Source organism: Labrus mixtus, chromosome 13 (assembly GCF_963584025.1).
Source record: "Labrus mixtus chromosome 13, fLabMix1.1, whole genome shotgun sequence".
Taxonomy (NCBI): domain Eukaryota; kingdom Metazoa; phylum Chordata; class Actinopteri; order Labriformes; family Labridae; genus Labrus; species Labrus mixtus.
The window spans coordinates 26,198,392-26,217,019 of NC_083624.1; the positions used below are offsets into that span (position 1 = coordinate 26,198,392).

Sequence of the window (18,628 nt, forward strand, 5' to 3'; positions counted from 1 at the left end):
TAAAGACTCTTTGAATCTGCTAGCTGGGAGGTACAGGCTCTTCTCTTGACACCGTAATGACTCTTTGAATCTGCTAGCTAGAGTCGCGCAGCCTCTTTGCTATGTTGACATTTCAAGTTACCTGTTACGATTTTAACCATGAGCAATTGCAACGGGGGAGGATTTAAGATATTTTTTTCATTTGCCACGAATATTGATACAACACATTTAACCAAATAATCCATCCACAACATAATTTCAGGAGTGTGTTTGGGTACACCTAAAGTTAGCAAGGAAGCTAATGTCATCGCATAAGCTAGCAGATAATGCGTGTCTGTTCTGGGGATGCCACTTCTGATTACAGTTAATAATAATCATCTTTTCTATCTGGGATACCATTGAAAACTCTCCGTTCTCTACGTGAGCTGAGCCTGGACCTGTCAGGATGAGGATTTTAAGGTTTTTGAGGAAAGGCGTCTCCGCAGGGAAGGACATCGACTATTACTCTAAGTTTTCACCCTCACCTCTTTCAATGAAGCAGTTTCTGGATTTTGGTGAGAGGATACCTGAGGATACGTGACGTGCTACATCACTGGTTTCTGCATGAAGACATGTGTTTGCATTTTAAAACACTAGATCACATGGTTCTTTCTGATAGCCACTGCTCAATGCAAAGTCCCTGTTAGCTGTGCTCACATGCTTTTATATCTACGTTTTAAGAAGTTAAAGCAGGGGTGTCCAAAGTGCGGCCCGAGGGCCATTTGCGGCCCTTGAGGGGATTTTTTGCGGCCCGTGACTTCAAATAAAGAATCAGAAGATTTTGGCCTGAGGCCTCGATTAAGATTGGCACATTATCTTATTTTTATTTTTCATGTTAACAAGGGCTGAACAATATTCCTAAAATAGAAAATGTTCAGTAACATGTATGTTGTTGTTTTTTTAAATCTACAGCTTTTACTATTTTCCACATTTTTTTGTAAACTATGAAAAAAAACGTATGCAAAGTTTTTGCAAACAAGCAGACTGTTGTTTAACCATTTAATGACCTGAGCTAAATGCAGAAAGCTTTTCCAAAGAAATGAACCACGTTACAGGCTTGAGTCTGAGAAAAAAACAAATAAAGTAGAACGAAGAAATCTAAATATTTGATTTCCTTTTATTAAAGGGTTTCTTTAGCGAGCCTTTTGATTCTGATCTACAAAGCCTTACTATTTTTTCAACTATTTTTTAAAAAACAAAACCTGTGGCCCGCCAGCAATTCTAACATGACAATTTTGGCCCGCAAGAAAAAAAAGTTTGGACACCACTGAGTTAAAGGGATATGAATTTCTCTTGTATTTTCATATCTTAAAATATTTGATTGGTTGTAAATTCACATGATTAAATATGTTAGCTGCATTATGTAACTTGCTGTGAGTGGAGTTCTGATCCTCAGTCAAATAAAATAGAAACTATCATAGAGGCAGGTTTCTGACTTTTCATTATAAAGGTTATTTGCTCACGAATAGATAGGAGATCCGGATTAGGTCAATATACAAGAGTCACTTTTAGGCTTTTTTCTTTTACTGTTTTTTAAGAAATTCACAAAGTTTTAAAACTATTTACAAATTAGTTGCTCCAAAAACATTGTGCCTTGAGGAAAAAATACAATTGTGCATTTTGCCTTCCTAATGTGTTCTTAATGACAACTATAGACCTGGAAACATCTCAAAATATGAATACTCTGTATATCATCAAGGGAATTTACAAATACAACTTTAAAACCGTTTTTAAACAGAAGGGCTGGACAAAGTCTGTGATCCAGAAAATATAAAACATTGTTTTGATTTACTTTAATGCAAAAAGATTTAAATCCAGTTTTAATAAAAAGTGGTCTGACTCAGTTATTACTACCTGAGGGATGGCTACTGAACTTTCTATAATCTGTTAACCTTTAATTAATTTGTTAAACAACCCTAAGTAAGGGCAACACATACATAACACACAACTACATGAATAATGCAGCATTTCTATACTATTTTATAGACATGAAATAAATAACATTCCTGTGTGTTTTTAACCCCTTCAGCATCAGAAAATGCCTGTGAGAAAACCTCCTTCACCTTCCTTAGACATGAGTTGCCTGTGAGGTTGGCCAACATAATGAAAGAGATCAACTTGTTGCCAGACAACTTACTGAGGACTCCTTCAGTCCGCTTGGTCCAAGGCTGGTATGCAGGCTTCCTTCTACTTCTGCTACTTGTTCCCCTCATGATGCTGATGCAGATTTATAGCAATGTTTTGTTTTGTTTTTTCACATACAGGTACATGCAAAGTCTTCAGGAGATTCTTACATTCAAGGACAAAAATGCAGACGATGAAAAAGTCACATATGAGTAATTGAAGTGAAGCACACACTCTGCAATTTGATATAACTCATCTGTTTGTGTGGTTATGTTTTCTACAACTTCTGATGATCTGTGTGTGTTTATTCAGTTTCACAGATGCGGTAATAAAGGTCAGAAATCGTCACAATGATGTCATTCCCACCATGGCTCAGGGAGTTGTTGAGTATAAGGAGACGTACGGCACGGACCCGGTAGTCAGCCAGAACGTTCAGTATTTTCTAGATCGTTTCTACATGAGCAGAATTTCCATCAGGATGTTGCTCAACCAGCACAGTGAGTACATTCTCTTCTGCTACATGAAAGATGTTCATTCAGTGCTCATTTAGGGATGATTTATAATTCTATTATTATTGACAGGAGACCAGAGGCCTGTGTTCTGAACATGGTCCAGAGCGTGTTCTTTCTGCACTGTTTGAATGTAATAGTCTCATAGAACCAGGAATCAGCAGACCACATCCAAACTCGCAATGTCATTATGATTTTTACTTGACTTATTTCTTTTTTGTACTGAACTAAAGACTCTACAGGATATTTTAACAGAATAATTGGAGACAATTCAACAGGTATTTGTACGCTACACAGATTACATCTCAGAGAAAATGTCCATATGCTGATAAGATGTTATCTTTCTGTAACTATACTTTATAGTTAATTAGTTGTTTTAATCCGCTTTTCAATCATAGATGCCATGCATTAGCTGACTGCATGTTCTCAGTTGGGATTATTTGCTGATTTTCTTCGTCTGATTGGATGGTAAATTGAACACCTGTGGATTTGGAGTAGGTGGGAAAAAAAGGTTCAATTGGGAGTCAATTACTCAAGACTCAACGAGTATCATTGCCCAAGAATATCTGTTTTAGGTATTTATCATATATCGTTAGCCTCATAGCATAATGGCCAAGTCATATTTTAAGGTTTTCAGAAAAGAAGGAAAAACACATTCTAAGTCATGTGACTCGAGTCCACACCTCTGCAGTTCATAATTCCTATGATCGGCTGAAAGTATATTTACTTTATAGAAAGTTGAAGAAATATGAGCTAGCTTACCAGATGAATCAAAGAGACATAATTCTACTGCAGTGTGTGTTTGTATTCCAGCTCTCCTCTTTGGTGGGAAGGTGAAGGTGAATCCAGCACATCCCAAACAGATCGGCAGTATCGATCCACACTGTCGGGTCAGCGAGGTCATCAGAGGTGAGAAGAAGCACTCTGTAGAAACATGCTGTGAGAAACATGCTGTGGCAGAGTTGATCAAAGATGTTGTGTTCATGTTCGTTTGTGTTCTCTTTCTTATAGACGCGTATGAAAATGCGAGAAACCTCTGTGACCGCTACTACATGAACTCACCTGAGCTGGTGCTGGAGGAATTCAACGGTATACAACAGGACATATGTCACACTATACAAAGATATGATCCACTTAAGCCTGGCTCACACTGCGATTTTTCCCCGATTGTATAAAAGTCGGGGTGTCATGTCAGCTCACACTGTGCGACTGAATCGTTTACGACACCCGACCAGACCTTAATATGTACGTGCTCACACTATACGACCCGATTGTCGGGCTAGGCCGGAGAGCTCACACTGTACGAGTGAAATCGGGACGGTGCGTTGACAATTGTTAATAAAGTTTGATCTGAAAAAAAAGTTGTAGGATAGAGGAAAGTAGATACAATCATAGATATATGGATACAAGTTTCAGAAAAGTGGTGCACTGATGAACTGTACCAAGAAAAATAAATTTAAAAACCGCTGGGTTGCGTCATGCCGCTGGTCGCCATGACTACAGTCCTCCCTTGTCTCTCATGATTATATTGTAGTCACACACATCTTCTGCCGGACCCTTTAATGACGTAAACATCAAGATTTTAAATTCTAAATATCAAACATGTTTGAAATAAATCGGGGCGTCCCGGACGATCGCCAGGCAGATCGGGGATGTTAAGATTGGATCTTTGTACCGCTCACACTACAAGATAATCTGAACAGATAATCGGGTCCGAGCAGCCTCGAGTCGGGAGCGACCCTGCGATTGTCGGGAAGGAAGAATCGGAGCTCAAATCGTCCCGATTATCCTGCAGTGTGAGCCAGGCTTTACATTAAAGCACTTGTGATCAAACTGAGTCTGACGTGTTTGTCCTGACAGTCAAAGAAAAGGACAAACCCATCACTGTGGGCTATGTGCCGTCCCATTTGTACCACATGGTGTTTGAACTGTTCAAGGTAAGATGGACTGTACGAGCTGCTTTATGTGGTAGTTTTTTTACATGTCTTTTTTTTAAACAAACATTTGTTTGTTTGCACTTTCGTTGTTGCAGAACGCAATGCGAGCCACCATGGAGTTATACGGTGACGCCATGGAGTACCCCGCCGTCCACGCGCAGGTCGCTTTGGGAACTGAAGATCTGACAGTCAAGGTAAACGAGCTGCTGCTTTTCATCTCACCTTTTGAACTCATCACAGCTTCAGGCGTGGTTTGAGAGATCAGAGGGAACAATTGGATGTTGGAACTGTTCAGACTGTGTGTTCTTCTCCAGGTGTGTGATCGTGGAGGAGGCGTGCCGCTGCGTAAGATCGACAGGCTGTTTACCTACACGTACTCCACGGCTCCTCGGCCCAGCATCGATGGCCGCGCTGCTCCTCTGGTCGGTATCTCTCTTTTTTTTGATTGACAGTTTAAGAATAAATGCAGATGGACTTAAAGGAGCAATGTGTTACTTTTAACACGTAGTGTTTAAAATGAGTACTGCAGTCCAAATTCAAATCATTGAAGAGAGCTGTCTCCCCCTGCCCCCTCCTCTCTAGAGTCCATGCAGGAACCTTTAAACCTTTCTGCGTTCTCACCTCTCTTCATTTTTCAAAAGCATCTCTGATATTTATCCTTGTTTAACTACGTTTTTTGGTCGTGGAGCGAGCCAATTAGAAAAATGCTGAGGCTTTTTAGGTATGTGTTGAATCAGTTAAATTTAAACCAGTTTGCTTAACCGCTTTCATCGCTGCAACTCCTGCTGGTTTGCTGTTCAACTGGCAAACCAAGGGATGTCCAAAACAACTGTGTGGGGGCCTTAAAACCGACTACCTTTCTGTACTAAAAAGAAAATACAGACCATTCAGACCAGGAATCGAAACTTAGACTGGTTGCTGCATTGTTGTCAGAGAGGCCAGTGTTTGAACACAGCATGTTTCTGCTGATACAGTCAGGTCATTTTATGATTCCCCCCTTTCTCAAAACGTTACACCGTGCATCTCATTCTTATGTTTGCTGATGTTGTGGTAACATCTGTTACTCACTGGATAACTAGATAACTAATGCAAATACAGCAGTTGAACATTTCTCTTTTGACACTTCTGCTGTCTTGATACGACTTGGTTAACTTAAAAAATGTAATATTTTGTGTGCATGTGTGGAATAGTTTGAATGATAGTGGGTTAAAGAAAATGAAATTCTTGTTGGTGCTTTTAACTTAAACTCTCAAAAAAATCAAAATAAACTCTTTTGGTTGTTGTTCCTTAAAGGCTTTATCTGTGATTTTTCATATGTATCTCCTCTGAAAATAACTCTGTGAGTCATGACTGTCTACAATGGGTGTAACACCCGAGTCCCACTGTCTGTGATGTTTTCAGAGTTTTCAGAGTCCTATCTTCACTTTGTTTACATCGCCCGGACGGCCGGCTGACTCCTCCCCTCTCGTATAAAAGTTGTTTAATTGAGGGACTAGAGAAAAGAAGAATAACATACTGTACTCACTGCTTAACTGTGTTTCTAGATCACGCTCATTTCAGGTAAATTTACATGCAGTGTGACGATACGAGCATAATAAAGATCACTAGCATTAGCATGCTAACACAACAATGCAGCGCGAGTTGTTTTGGTTTCATGCTGGTGCTCAAGGGCGACATCTGCTGGATCAAAAAAATAAAGCCTTTAAGAGTTTAGCTCTTGTGTCTCAGCTGGTGGACAAATAGTTTTCTTTTCGTCCAGGCTGGGTACGGGTACGGCCTGCCCATCTCTCGACTCTACGCTCGCTACTTTCAAGGGGACCTGAAGCTCTACTCTCTGGAGGGTTATGGGACTGATGCTGTCATCTACATAAGGGTAATAGCATTAGCATATTGTCTCTCACCAGCAAGCATAATGTACACGCTGTTTTAACCCTCTCCATCGTCTGTCAGGCGCTCTCCACAGAGTCCATCGAGAGGCTGCCCGTGTACAACAAGTCAGCCTGGAAACACTACAAGACCATCCACGAGGCAGACGATTGGTGCGTTCCCAGCAAAGAGCCGAAGGACATGACCACATTCCGCAGTTTCTAGACATGTGAATACAGCCGAGGTGACGAAGCAAAGTGTGCAGAGAGGTTGCGGTCATCACTGACTTTAAAGCGTCTCATAACCAGTTTAAAAACTCCTCACATGATGTTTCATGTTGCTTGTAAATGCCCACTTACAGTGTGGAGCTGATGTTCCTGGTTGTTAGCACTCCCTGGTGGACAAACTGTGTAACTACATCAATATTTCTTATTTACCTCAAACGTATTTTGACATTCCTTTAATGCAGATTGTCATGTACCGAGCTACACATTAAAAACAGCAACGTGTCTGTCAGCTTAAATGCAGTTGTTATGATTTTGGAACTAATTAGATTTCCCTCCAGCATAGCACACTTGATTAACTGAAACCGAATGTTTTGATATTACGAGGGGTGAGAGGAAAATGTATCTGAGACTCAGGTGAAACCCTCCTTTAAAGTATAACTTTTTTTTTTTTTTTTTTACACTTTGCACTCCTGGTGTTTATGGCGTTTCTTTGTTTGCTTAGCAGCTTTGAATTTGCTCAAACTCAAACGTAACTTGTTAGTTGATCTGTGTGAAGGTTTTTTTTTTTTAGCCCTGCTCAGTGTCATGTTTCTTAATTAGTCAGTTTTAAAGGGAAACACCTTCTGCAAAATGTGTCACAAGTTTCCACTGAAAAATCTTAAAGGTGGATCATTCTCATTTAGGGCATTTCTCCTGCAGTGGAACAATTTGTACAAAGGCATGTGATAAATCAGTATTGATTGGGGATGTGAAAGGGAAAACTTGCACCTTTTTTTTTCTTTGTTACATATGATATAAATAACGTGTAGCATATTTAGATTTCCTCCTAAATCGTACATTTGAAGTTATAGTATTAAGAATCTTGAGACAATATAGACATAAAATAAACAGATCAAAAAGACAATCTTCAGTATGAATACAGTACTTTGGTTTCTGTGGTTGGGACTCATTCTGTTCAATAAGCTATTTTTCCACATTTGTCATGTTACACTTGTATGCATCATGCTTAATAAAAGACATTCATCAGTTGGATTATTGTTGTGTTGAAACTAAGATCCGTATGTTTTGTCCATAGATTTCATGCCACGTTTATGCCTCGTGTGGTTTAATGACGTAGCATCAATCCAAAGTCTAAAGGGACACTTTTAAAAGCAGTTCAGTTTTAGTATTGATCAGGAGCCAACACTGTCAGAAGAGATTATAAGAAACTATAAAACGAGTTTGTCTGAGTTTTCTTCTCTCTTGATGTAAACCACGTCAAGTTTCTAGTTTTCTTGTACTTGCTGTTGATGCAAATTAAGCAAACCAAACAAACTGCATAAAGTGAAAATTAGTTTATTGATGCTGTATGTACCAAGAAATGTTTCTTCTTAAGATGTGGAAAACATGATTTTCTTGCAGTCCAACATGTTGTACTCTTTACAGGACATGGAGTCATGTTTGAGAAAAAGAAAAAGAAGCACTTGGGTTTGCTGTGAACAATTCATCTTTCAGCCTCACGTTTCCAACGTGACACTATTCTCCCGACTCATACAAGTCCTTGTCAGAGGCACGTCTTACAAACCTGTGAGGTGTGTGTGTGTGTGTGTAGCAGACCTGCATGCTGTGTGTATTTACATGGAGCAATCCAGTCCAATTTCAGCGACACACAGCCAGAGTCAGGGAGAGAGAGAGCAGCATTCACATCGTCTCTACTTGATTTGTTTGTGTCTTTTGATTCATCAAATCCTCAGCGTGGCTATTCTACTTAGTAGAAAAATGAAGATAGTATAAAAAGAACAATGATATTTAAGTAATAAAAAAAGATATGCAGTTAATAGGCACATGTATAAAACGTATTCATACATTTAAAACCTTGTTGCCCTTTGAAGCTTAAAAGACAAATATAGTGCTTTTATCTGACTGTACAATAACTTCCTGCAAAAGACGGGCACGGAAACAGGTCACTCTAGCAAAAATAGAAAATTGCTGATAAAGCAGTATACATCTGACTTCCATAGGTAAACGTGTGCATGGTCTGATCTTAAACAGACTTCTAATAATAACAGCGTCTAGCTTTGTAGTGGTAAAAATGTGTTCCTTTTTGGTCACATACCCATAAGGACATTCCTTGAATTTAGGTAAAAACAGTTTAGTGAAAATATTTGGGAGAAACTGAAAAGAGAAGAAAATAGTAGCTGCAGTTTGAATATGAATCACTTCTGGCACCTCAGTCCCGACAGGAACATCACTGGCAGTTATGCTTCCTGGTTGCTGCCGTAAACACCATGTGACCCGGACGTCATGGCATTAGAGTATGAAAAAGGGTTGCTCAGGTTCTGCTAGGAATGAACTTTATGAGCTGTGTGAGTTTAAAGAGCAGCGCTGCTTCTTCCTCAGCAGACAGAGTCAGTACTGGCTGGCAGTCTCCCACTGCGTCGCCCCTCCTTCTCCTTTTTCTCCCTCTGTTTCTCCAGCTTCTCCTGAGCCTTACGCATGTCCTTCAGCTTCTTCTTGATAGTTGAACGGTCGCTCTGACTCGACACACCAAGTGCCTGAGGGAAAAGGTTGCACTTATTTAGTATAATGACACCATGTCTTAAAAGAGCTCACCGTTGTTTTTCACCATTGACTGATTCCTGACTGATTACTTATTCTGCAAAGTAACTGTAAAGACAGCTTCATATAATTAACAGTTCTTTTTTTTTTTTAAACAAGGTGAACCTGTTGGAAATTTAACAAAAAACTCATTAACCTCACTCTTCAGGATTTAATATTCAAGTGAACTTTCAGCCTGATTAATAAAATGTCCTTAGAAACTCCATTATAAAGTACTCTACTGTGCATTATCTTTTGTTGAAACACATAACTTAAGTTTTATTATCATCCACATAGATTATTTGGGTCATGACTTCTTCTCCCTCTGATATTGCAGTAATGAGAAAAAAGATATCTCCACCTTAACCTTTCAAAAGATTTTTTTTTAAAAACATGGCCACAAGGTGGCAGTAAAAGGCTGACAGCCGGACTAAATAAGGACTTCATTCTGTATTATTATTGCATCATCATTATCATTTTACCTTTAACTTGTCACTGTCCAGGTGTAAGAGCTGCTGGCCGTCCACTCCCTTAGATGTGAACTCAGGTGTGTATTGGTCCATATTCATGCCCATCAACCAATGACAGACCTGCTGATTGGTCCATTCACACACAGGCCGGTTCTGCCAGTGATATTCTTTTCCTGGAGCTATGGGCTCATCATCCAGAGTCTACAAAGGACACACAACAAACAGCAACACTTAAAAACACAAAAACACATCTGAATATCAATGAGTGTCAAAGATAACATGATTTCAAAATGCATTTCTTTACACGTACGTTCAACCACATATGGCCTTCATCTTTTTAGTGTTATAGTTTGTTGAATAAACAAAACGGATTTATGCCAATAATGTTTGTTTCAATGTTAAATGTGAACAGTTAAATGTCAAGTGGTGAAATGTAAACGTAAATAATGTTTTCCACATCATCCACAAAATTACTTCAGTAAATGCTAATTTCCTCTGTGCACATTTAATGTTTTTTAAATAAGTAGAGATACTGCTGAAAATCAGTTCAATAAGGGAGAGGGAGGCTTGAGGACCAAAATAAAATGTAACGGCAACCACAGTAGATTCACATCAAACAAAAACAAGTTGTAGAGCAGAGTCTGTTAAAAAAACACTTTTCCCAAGCCAGCAAAAAGAAAACAGACATGCATGACAACAAAATACCAATAACATTCTCAGCAGCAGCTCTGTGTCTTCTTTATACTGTTTAACTGAGAAAAAGTGACACACTTGACACTAACATGAAAAAAAAATGTTGAAACAGCAGCGAGGGGGCAGCAGAGCAGTCAACAGTTCTGTGGTCTGCCAAAGCTTGTAAAGAACATAAAGCACTGGCTGACGGTTCACACAGAGGCAAGCTATGAACATCACAGCTGACCTAAGAAAGGCTAAGCCACAACACTTGTTTTCATACAAAACTTTAACAGCTTTAACATGCAGCTCTCCTCTGTTCCCTCCGCATTCACAATTGAACCTCAGCTATGAAAGCAGGGAGAGGCTCAAAGAGCATGCTTGAGAGAATGCCCCCTTTCAACTGCATCAAGGCGTCCCACACGGCTTTTGTGACTGTGCAACAAGGAGAGCACTCACCTCGCTGGAAGAGAAGATTAAAGTGTGTGAGCGCCCAGACAGATTGGGTTCAGCGACTAACCCAGAGATGTCTGAACTGGGACTGGCAGGGTTAGAATCATCTATGACTGAAAAACTCTGGAACAAGTGGAAACAAGGAACGTATTTACTGAAATCAACAACACCAAAACAACAGATCTTTGCAAAGAGAAGCAAACAAACATCACACATGTGCGGGATAAGTTAAACTGATTAATTCATGAAGTGATTAAGATTAATGAACAAAATTGTTATTGCAGTTGAAGCAATCTAGGTCATTGATGTGAGCAGTGAGTGACTGATGATCAACATGTGAAAAAAGACAGAAGAACAAGCACTAAATAACACATCAACGAGACAACAATCCAAAACCAGTCCACCACCAAAAACCATCAACAACTTCTAATCTACAACATCTAACACACTGCCTCTACACACAAAAACAAGCACACACATTTCAGGTATGGGGTAATGTTTTCAGTCGAATTGAACAGATGACATCAAGATCAACTATTTGGTGGCAAAGTGATTCAATTTGTTTTTGGACTCAAACTGTAGTTAAATTAGGAAGAGATGTTGTTTAGAACAGCAGGCTGTTGCATCAGTTAAGCACAAGTTTAAGCACAGCAGCTTATTAAAGGTTGAATCATTCTATCACATAAAACACAAGTTAGCTAAAGGCTAGCAGTTATTCTACGACATACACATCTCTGACGAAACTTCTGATTAGCTGCTGCAATAAGCCCAAGAAAAATACTTTTGGTTTCCTCTCATTCAAGCCAATTTTCTGACAGTGACAACTTGAAGCATTATTCAATGCATCCAGCAGGATGTATTGGAGGTGAGAAATGATTGGTCTACATTTATCTACAAAGATCTATATTTGTTAGTGATACTCGACAGTTTCATCCAGAATCAAAGGTGAAACAGAAATGCGTATATATACTGTACCAAATCTAATGATCGACTGAATAAAGAAGACCAGGAGAGATTTGTCTGTTTGAAGGAAACACGGTTCACAGAGATTAATGTCCAGGCAGCAAAGCATTGATAAAACACTACCCCAATGTTCACAGTAATAAAAACTAACTCTTCTCTATGTGATCATATCTTCCCCCGTTTAGTCTGTGTCTTGAACTCATTAAACGGCATCATGGGAGTCTGGAACGCCTGACCGCAGCCTGTATGACAGTTGGCCATGCATTTCTCTGGATGCTTTTGATGTGTCACTACTTGCAAGCTCATTGAAAAAGCCACCAGAACCTTCCCTGTTGGCTCTCTCTGATGGCTGTCATATGGATCCAGTTATTGTAGCATTATATGTTAAATTACAAACGAAGGGCACGTGTCTGAAAGCAGCCTCCTGTTATGTGTCTACTAGTTTTACTCTTGCAGTTAGGACAACAGTATAATACAATCCCACATAAAATCTATCTCTATTTTATTTTTATGACATAGTACAACTACATTTTGGATTCTAATACTCTGTTTTCACTTAAACTTGCATACCTTATTCTTGCGATCCTGGCTTTGTTCACAGCTGCTTTCATTAGCAGTGTATGGTAGACTGCTGCTGGAAGAGGATGGCTCTCTGTCCCTGTCTCTCTCTTTGTCACCAAACCAGGAGAAGGGCATACATGTCGGGATGGAGGTCATTGAATCGGCAGGAGACAGGTTCCCCCCAGACTCCTCCAACAACTCTGCTGATCCCCTAAACATTGGAGAAAAGTGTCAGCTACATGTATGTTTCATTACCAAAGACTTAACCATCAGTAGAAGGCTTATCTTCAGTAGCTCAACATTTACATCCAAAGAGTAAAATATATTCCAGTCATACTGCAGCTCTTCAGCAAATGATCCACATACAATGTGACAAAAACATTTTGATCAGATTTACACTGTTTACTGAATATAACATACCTGCTGTCTAAAGATGCTCTCATAGCCTCCTTGTCATGTTTTTTCCCTTTTCCTCCTGACTTCCTCAGCCCCCTGTTGATAACAAGGTGTATTGTTGGGTTAGTGTAACAATGACTCTAGCTTGGAAACAAATGACAGTGATCACTTCAAACTCACCCGAAGTCTGGAAACCGTCTCTTGTGTTTCCCTGCTGATGAGGCCTCATTTGGCTCCTCTGAAAATACACAACAACAATCAGGTTCAGAGACAATGCATCAGAGGACACGCCTACCGCACACATCTTATTTTGATCTTGCACATACCTTTGAGCTCTTTGCTCTTGCCTTTGGACTCCCTCTTTTTGACGTTGCGCATGAACCCAGATGGAGAGTGTGGTGAGGAGGTTTCTTTTGGAGGAGACAATGAGGGGCTTCCGCTGCTTTCAACACTGTCTCCCAGTGAGTGAGACAAAGAAGGGCTGCTGGACAGCTCGGTCTTACTCTTGGACAGATCTCTAGTCTCTGCCGAATCATCTTTTTGTCCATTCCCAGGATAACAGACAGGCACGGGAAGGGACAGGGCCTCCTGGATGGACCTCCTCCTTCTGGGAGATTCTTGCTCCTCCTGCTCCTCATCTTCTTCAGTTTCCTGTAGGGACAAAGCTCATTATTTAGAAGGACAATGGAAGGAAGACAAGATGGACACTATTTATAAAACAGAGTGCTCTGATCTCTAGTTTTGATTAACTACAGCGAGTCAGTTTCACACAGACTGTACACGTAGAGCCTCTGCCACTGCTAACTAAAACTGAGTTCAAAATCCACATAGTGGTGCAAAAGCAACCTACCTTGGATTGTTATGACATAATGGCTAATAATCAAACTGATTGAGAAAATGTATGGGATTTTCACTTCCAGAACCACTGTTGACCTCTATAGGCAAATTTGAAATAATCACCGTTTTGTGTTTAGAACAGCCGTGAGTTAATCTATTTTTTTGTTTTTTTAGGGAAAAGTTCGGCTTCAGCAGCACAACAGAGGGTCACACCATGCTAACTTTATTTCCTGGGAGAATTTCCATATTTTGATGAAACATGACAAGACAGTTGCATAAAATCCCACCTTGTTTGATATGATCGGTCAGCTCTTATCGACAAAGTTAAATATTACTCAAGTTAACAATGGCTTCCTCTGTTAGAACAGAGACAGGCTCTTTGACCCCCTTTGTTTCCAGGATAATGTTTTGAGCATAAACTTGCTTGAGGGTTTCAGTTTGCATATTGAAGTCTGGCCTCAGAAGGTTGACTGACACAACTCATACACTATGGGACTCTGATTTGCTTCAGATAAAGCAGCATATCTCTATAAGCTGTTCCTTGCTGACCTTTGGGTGACCTGAAGCCACAGCAAGGCTCTCCTTCAGTTTGTTCCGAGAGGGTGGCTGACGTTTAGCTCTCTGAGCCAGAAGGCCTTTTGCTCTGTGTGCGCTGGTGTCCAAGCGTTCAGTCTCAGGGACTAACTCACTCCAGTCTTGTTCTATTCAACAGAAAAACAACAAACACAACAAGTGGGTCATAAGAACCTTTGCACAGTTTTAATTAGTAACGAGATGGGAGTGTAAGATGGGCTGGTGAATGTTTAACAGATGACACTTTCAAAGTGTGACGTACTTATGTCTGTTTAAAATCTAGTTCAATTCTAGTAACCGTTTGTACCTAGCACTGAGTCATCTGAATGTGTGTTAGTCATCGAGTCTGTAACGCTTAATGTTGCGTCCGTTGCAGAGTCCTGACCACTCTGATGCTCCACACCTGAGGATCCTTTTGACTCCAGGGCAGCTATCTGTGGACCAAACAACACTCAGAATCATCATATTGTTGTGCTTTGTGTAGTCTTAGAGACTGTGGTCCTTCAGAGCTGGGGTCTTACCCTGTTCTGTAAGGTCTCCAGCTGCTCCTTGTACCACTTGTCTTTTTCATCCAGGATCTTTTTCAGCTCCTCCTCTTTCTTCACAAAGTCTATCTCCCTGGAGAGGAATCAATACACAGTTTCCCATCAGTCATTCAGCTTGTTAACATGTTTGATTTGATGTTCAATAGTGGTCATAGCTTAGTTTAACAAGCCTAATTAATGAAACATGTAAAGCAAATTATAACATACAATAACATACACACAATCATTCAGTTGATTCAATGATTCAGGGAATGATTGAGGGAAGTTTTATGTTGACTGCAACATTTTTCCTTTTACTGATTTACTTTTAATTGATTAAGCTTTTTTGAATTTGTCTAAATGTACATTTGGTTAAACACAAAAATATTTCCGCCCAACATTTCTTTGTTTAACGTGAATTTTATGAATAATTTGACTTGATTAAACCACTGAATCCAAAAGCATTGACCCCTCCAGCAGTGCGACGCTGTGTAACTTCAGACAAACTTACTTCTGTTGATAGTCTTTGAGCAGCTTCTTCGCCTTGTTGTACTTCTTGTCCAGGGTCTCATGCTGAGCCTGAGTCTCAACTAATTGTTCGTTCACACTCTTGCACAGATCCTGGGCCTCCAGCCAGAAACTCTCCAACTTGAGGATTTTTTCGTTGCTATCCTCGATCTTTTGCTCCAGTGCAGACTCCCTGGCTTCCCACAAAGATCTGTCCTCCTCAGACGCTCTCAGCTGCACAGAAAAAGTGACAAGTTACTTTAGTGGCCTTAAAGCTGAACTTGTTTAGAAGGTGAGCTATCGGCTTTAGATAGTTGTTGTACCAAATTTAATCTAAAAGCCTTATGTTATCGTATTCAAGTATTTACAGTAAGCGCATCAACATTTCATATCAACAATTTCAATGTAACAGTCATCAAAACTATTCTGCAGTAAGTAGAAATATTACGCTCATTGGTTATCACTGTCTATTTCTATTCCACATGTTATCAGTCTTGTGTATTCATTATATTGTACATTTATTTTTGCTGTATTGTATGTGAATATTACTGACATCATAAACAAACATAAATGAATAAAAAGAAAATGTGATATTATTTTCATCATACCTTTTCCTTTAGTTGATTTATTTCAGCTGAGGCAATGCCATGTTTGAGCTGCAGCTTTAGAGCAAAAGAAGGAAACGTTTTGGTTAGAACAATTACTGTGTTGACTTGATATTCTTCTTTGGCCTGCACAGAATATTACAATTTTTATTTTTATTTGAATTGACTGAAGAGTCATGATGTGGCCGATACCTCTTTGAACTTGAAGGCCATCTGAGAGCCGTCCATGTTGCTCGGCATAAACAAAGACTCTGAATCAGGCACCTCTAAAACCTCTACGTTCCTCCCTGGAGAGAAATTGGAGCCTAGAATCCGATCATCTGTTCCGTCCTCGTCCTCATAGCGCTCCTCCTGAAATATGGCATCACACATGGCATCACACAGGGCAAACAACAACACACCCTACATGGCTTAGAGCATGCTCATTGTGTCAACAATGATCCTCACAGTCTGGGATAATGATCAATACATCAGAAGTGAAAATTGCTGGACTGTTACCGTCTGTGGCAAACCCCCCCAGCATCACACGCATTAACATCAACATTATACTCACAGAACAAGACTACAAACACACCTATACACACGCTTTGCATACCTGCCGAGTCTCCACTTCCTTGATGTAAGTTAAGCAACATTCCCTTTTCTATCTATGTCTGCTCGGGTAACTCTCACATATTTACTGCCTACAGTCTCTCTTTCGTAAAACCAGGGGCTTGTGGCAGCTTGAACTTCAGAAAGCAAACATTTCACAACTCCGGCAGACAGGCAGCAATAGAATGGACACCTTCCAACACAGCAGGAGGATTGTGACACACGGCTTACTCACAGCCAGCTGCACCCTGCTCCTGGTTGAGCTGAGTGGGATCAAACTGGGTGGGGCTAAAGGGGCTAAGGCTATGTTCATGTCATGGCAGAGTTACCGTAATTGTGAGTTTTTGACTTGTAATGAGCATTCAAATGAAGATCCACGGTGTAATTATTGATGCCTCACATCTGCCAAGGTCTGTTGTTTTAATTCTCATGTTTGTGTCATACCCCCATATGACAAACAAAGTAGGAGTCTGAGCAGCGCCTGGGCTGTCCAGATGACTCACCTCCTCTGTGGAGTGTTCATAGGGGTCATCCAAGTCTGGTTGCTGTTGGTGCAGGTTCTTCTCCTGCTCTAGTGTCTCACTTATCAGGCGCGCTACCTCACTTTGTGTCCCTGGCTTCTCTCGTCCAATCAGGAATCTGTTTTAAGAATGCAGTGTGTTAAAACAAGATATATGAGAAACAAAATCATGTTTCCTGGATAATTGGGTTTCAGTTAAATAAGCAGGCGCTTTATTTCTATATTAAGAATTTTTGCCATTTTCATAGGAAAAAACATCACTGTCATAAAGTCAAATGTTTATTAGTTATATCTTTTTGAGATAGCTGTGGTGGCTCAGTCTTTTCACCAACAAGTTGTTTTTGACAAGTTTGTTTTGTTTTCGAGAAAAGAGACTTTAAGCTTACCTCACTGTGCCTTTGGTGTTCTTCAGGACTGTAGCTGCAAACAGTTGGGTGACACCTACCAGACTGATCCCATCGACCTCCACTATCTGGTCGTTCACTTGTATGCTGGAGATACAGAAGAAAGTAATACAAGAAAAAGATTTTCAAAACACAGTGAAGAAATGCATCCCAGCCAGCTTAGTTGATAAGAAAGAAAAAAATAAAGTAGCCTCGATTTAGCTGGTGATGAAACACGTGAAAAAAGAAATGCTTGGGAAACAGAAGGAGCCAGACTATTTTCTTTAGCTTCTTGAAAGTTATAAATAAATCCAGTTGTTTTTGTCTTGTGTGTCACTGAGCCCTGAGGGGGGATGAGTAATTCCCAGAGTGTGACAGGAGTTGTTGTGGTTGTGCAGTCCTCAGTGAATGTGTGTCACATTTCCGGTTGTACAAAAACATCACAAGTGACTCTTGTGTTTTTATTTGAATTTTAACTAAACAAGATTTGAATTTTGTCTTTATGCAAAAAAAAGAAAAAAAAGAAGGGAGGTTTTAGAGCTTTTTACTCACCGTCCATCGCTCTCAGCCGCTCCTCCCTCTGTTATGGTTTTCACAAAAATGCCAAGCTTCTCAAGACCCTGGTCAGCTCCTACTCCCATTCCTATAATACTGATGCCAAGTCCATTGTCTCCTGATAGAGAGCAAGTATGATGTTTGTGGTAGCGGTAAATGAAGAACTGTGTACAATTAGGCTCAGTTCTCTATGCTAATGCCTTCGACACTGACATACAGAATACTACTTTAAATAAAAAATATAAATAAACAATCAAACTAGTTAATGTATGAGTTGTGTGATTTGATGATCATACAGATAATACCGTTAAATAGCATTTGTAATAAGTTCAAACTGTTAAATAAGTATGTTTTCTCAGTGGTGTGCAGACTCGTTTGAATCTACCGTCATTGTTGCTAAACTCACCTTTCTCAATCTCCACAGGGAACACATCCATCTTCTCCACTCTCTTCTCCAGCTCATACTCTGCAGACGCTGCCACAGGGTCCACGTCATCGTTCCGTCGATCATATTCCTCGTTGGAGAAGGTATTGAAGACCTGTGTTGGTCAAAATAATGATTCAAAGCATTAACACACCACCGTCTGTGTCTTAGCAGCCAGTTAAGCATCAGATACAGTTTTATATAGGGCAAGCTACAGGATCTACTCAAAACAACTTTTGCTTTTCAATTATTCTTATTGATCTTAGAAGACCAAACTAGGATAAATATCTAATTTGAGAACTGAGAGAAATTGCATTGAGCGGGAAAATAATCTTA

General features: G+C 39.9%; 2 protein-coding genes across 4 annotated transcripts in view; one reads left to right on the forward strand and one right to left on the reverse strand.

The window, feature by feature from the left end:
• Positions 1–7,585, forward strand: pdk1 (pyruvate dehydrogenase kinase, isozyme 1). The gene is made up of 11 exons (XM_061054458.1): positions 1–533; positions 2,048–2,189; positions 2,283–2,354; positions 2,455–2,639; positions 3,465–3,560; positions 3,663–3,740; positions 4,512–4,588; positions 4,684–4,782; positions 4,903–5,010; positions 6,348–6,461; positions 6,539–7,585. Exons 1-11 carry the CDS (start codon positions 425–427, stop codon positions 6,677–6,679), a joined length of 1,221 nt encoding a protein of 406 aa, XP_060910441.1. The 5' UTR covers positions 1–424; the 3' UTR covers positions 6,680–7,585.
• ppp1r9ala (protein phosphatase 1 regulatory subunit 9A-like A) overlaps positions 7,310–18,628 on the reverse strand; it is a 23,837-nt gene continuing 12,518 nt past the window's right edge. Inside the window, exons 3-20 of one of the 3 annotated variants that reach the window (XM_061054455.1) lie at positions 18,275–18,407; positions 17,866–17,986; positions 17,317–17,421; positions 16,914–17,049; positions 16,012–16,170; positions 15,823–15,876; positions 15,219–15,448; positions 14,705–14,801; positions 14,491–14,617; positions 14,160–14,311; positions 13,100–13,424; positions 12,954–13,011; positions 12,798–12,869; positions 12,387–12,588; positions 11,829–11,873; positions 10,860–10,976; positions 9,741–9,929; positions 7,310–9,215 (exon numbers count right to left, since the gene is read on the reverse strand). In XM_061054455.1, coding sequence (XP_060910438.1) covers positions 9,057–9,215; positions 9,741–9,929; positions 10,860–10,976; positions 11,829–11,873; positions 12,387–12,588; positions 12,798–12,869; positions 12,954–13,011; positions 13,100–13,424; positions 14,160–14,311; positions 14,491–14,617; positions 14,705–14,801; positions 15,219–15,448; positions 15,823–15,876; positions 16,012–16,170; positions 16,914–17,049; positions 17,317–17,421; positions 17,866–17,986; positions 18,275–18,407 — 2,481 coding nt within the window. In that variant the 3' untranslated portion in view covers positions 7,310–9,056. The remainder of the gene's footprint in view (positions 9,216–9,740; positions 9,930–10,859; positions 10,977–11,828; positions 11,874–12,386; positions 12,589–12,797; positions 12,870–12,953; positions 13,012–13,099; positions 13,425–14,159; positions 14,312–14,490; positions 14,618–14,704; positions 14,802–15,218; positions 15,449–15,822; positions 15,877–16,011; positions 16,171–16,913; positions 17,050–17,316; positions 17,422–17,865; positions 17,987–18,274; positions 18,408–18,628) is intronic. The other 2 variants (XM_061054456.1, XM_061054457.1) reach the window with 2 other exon arrangements.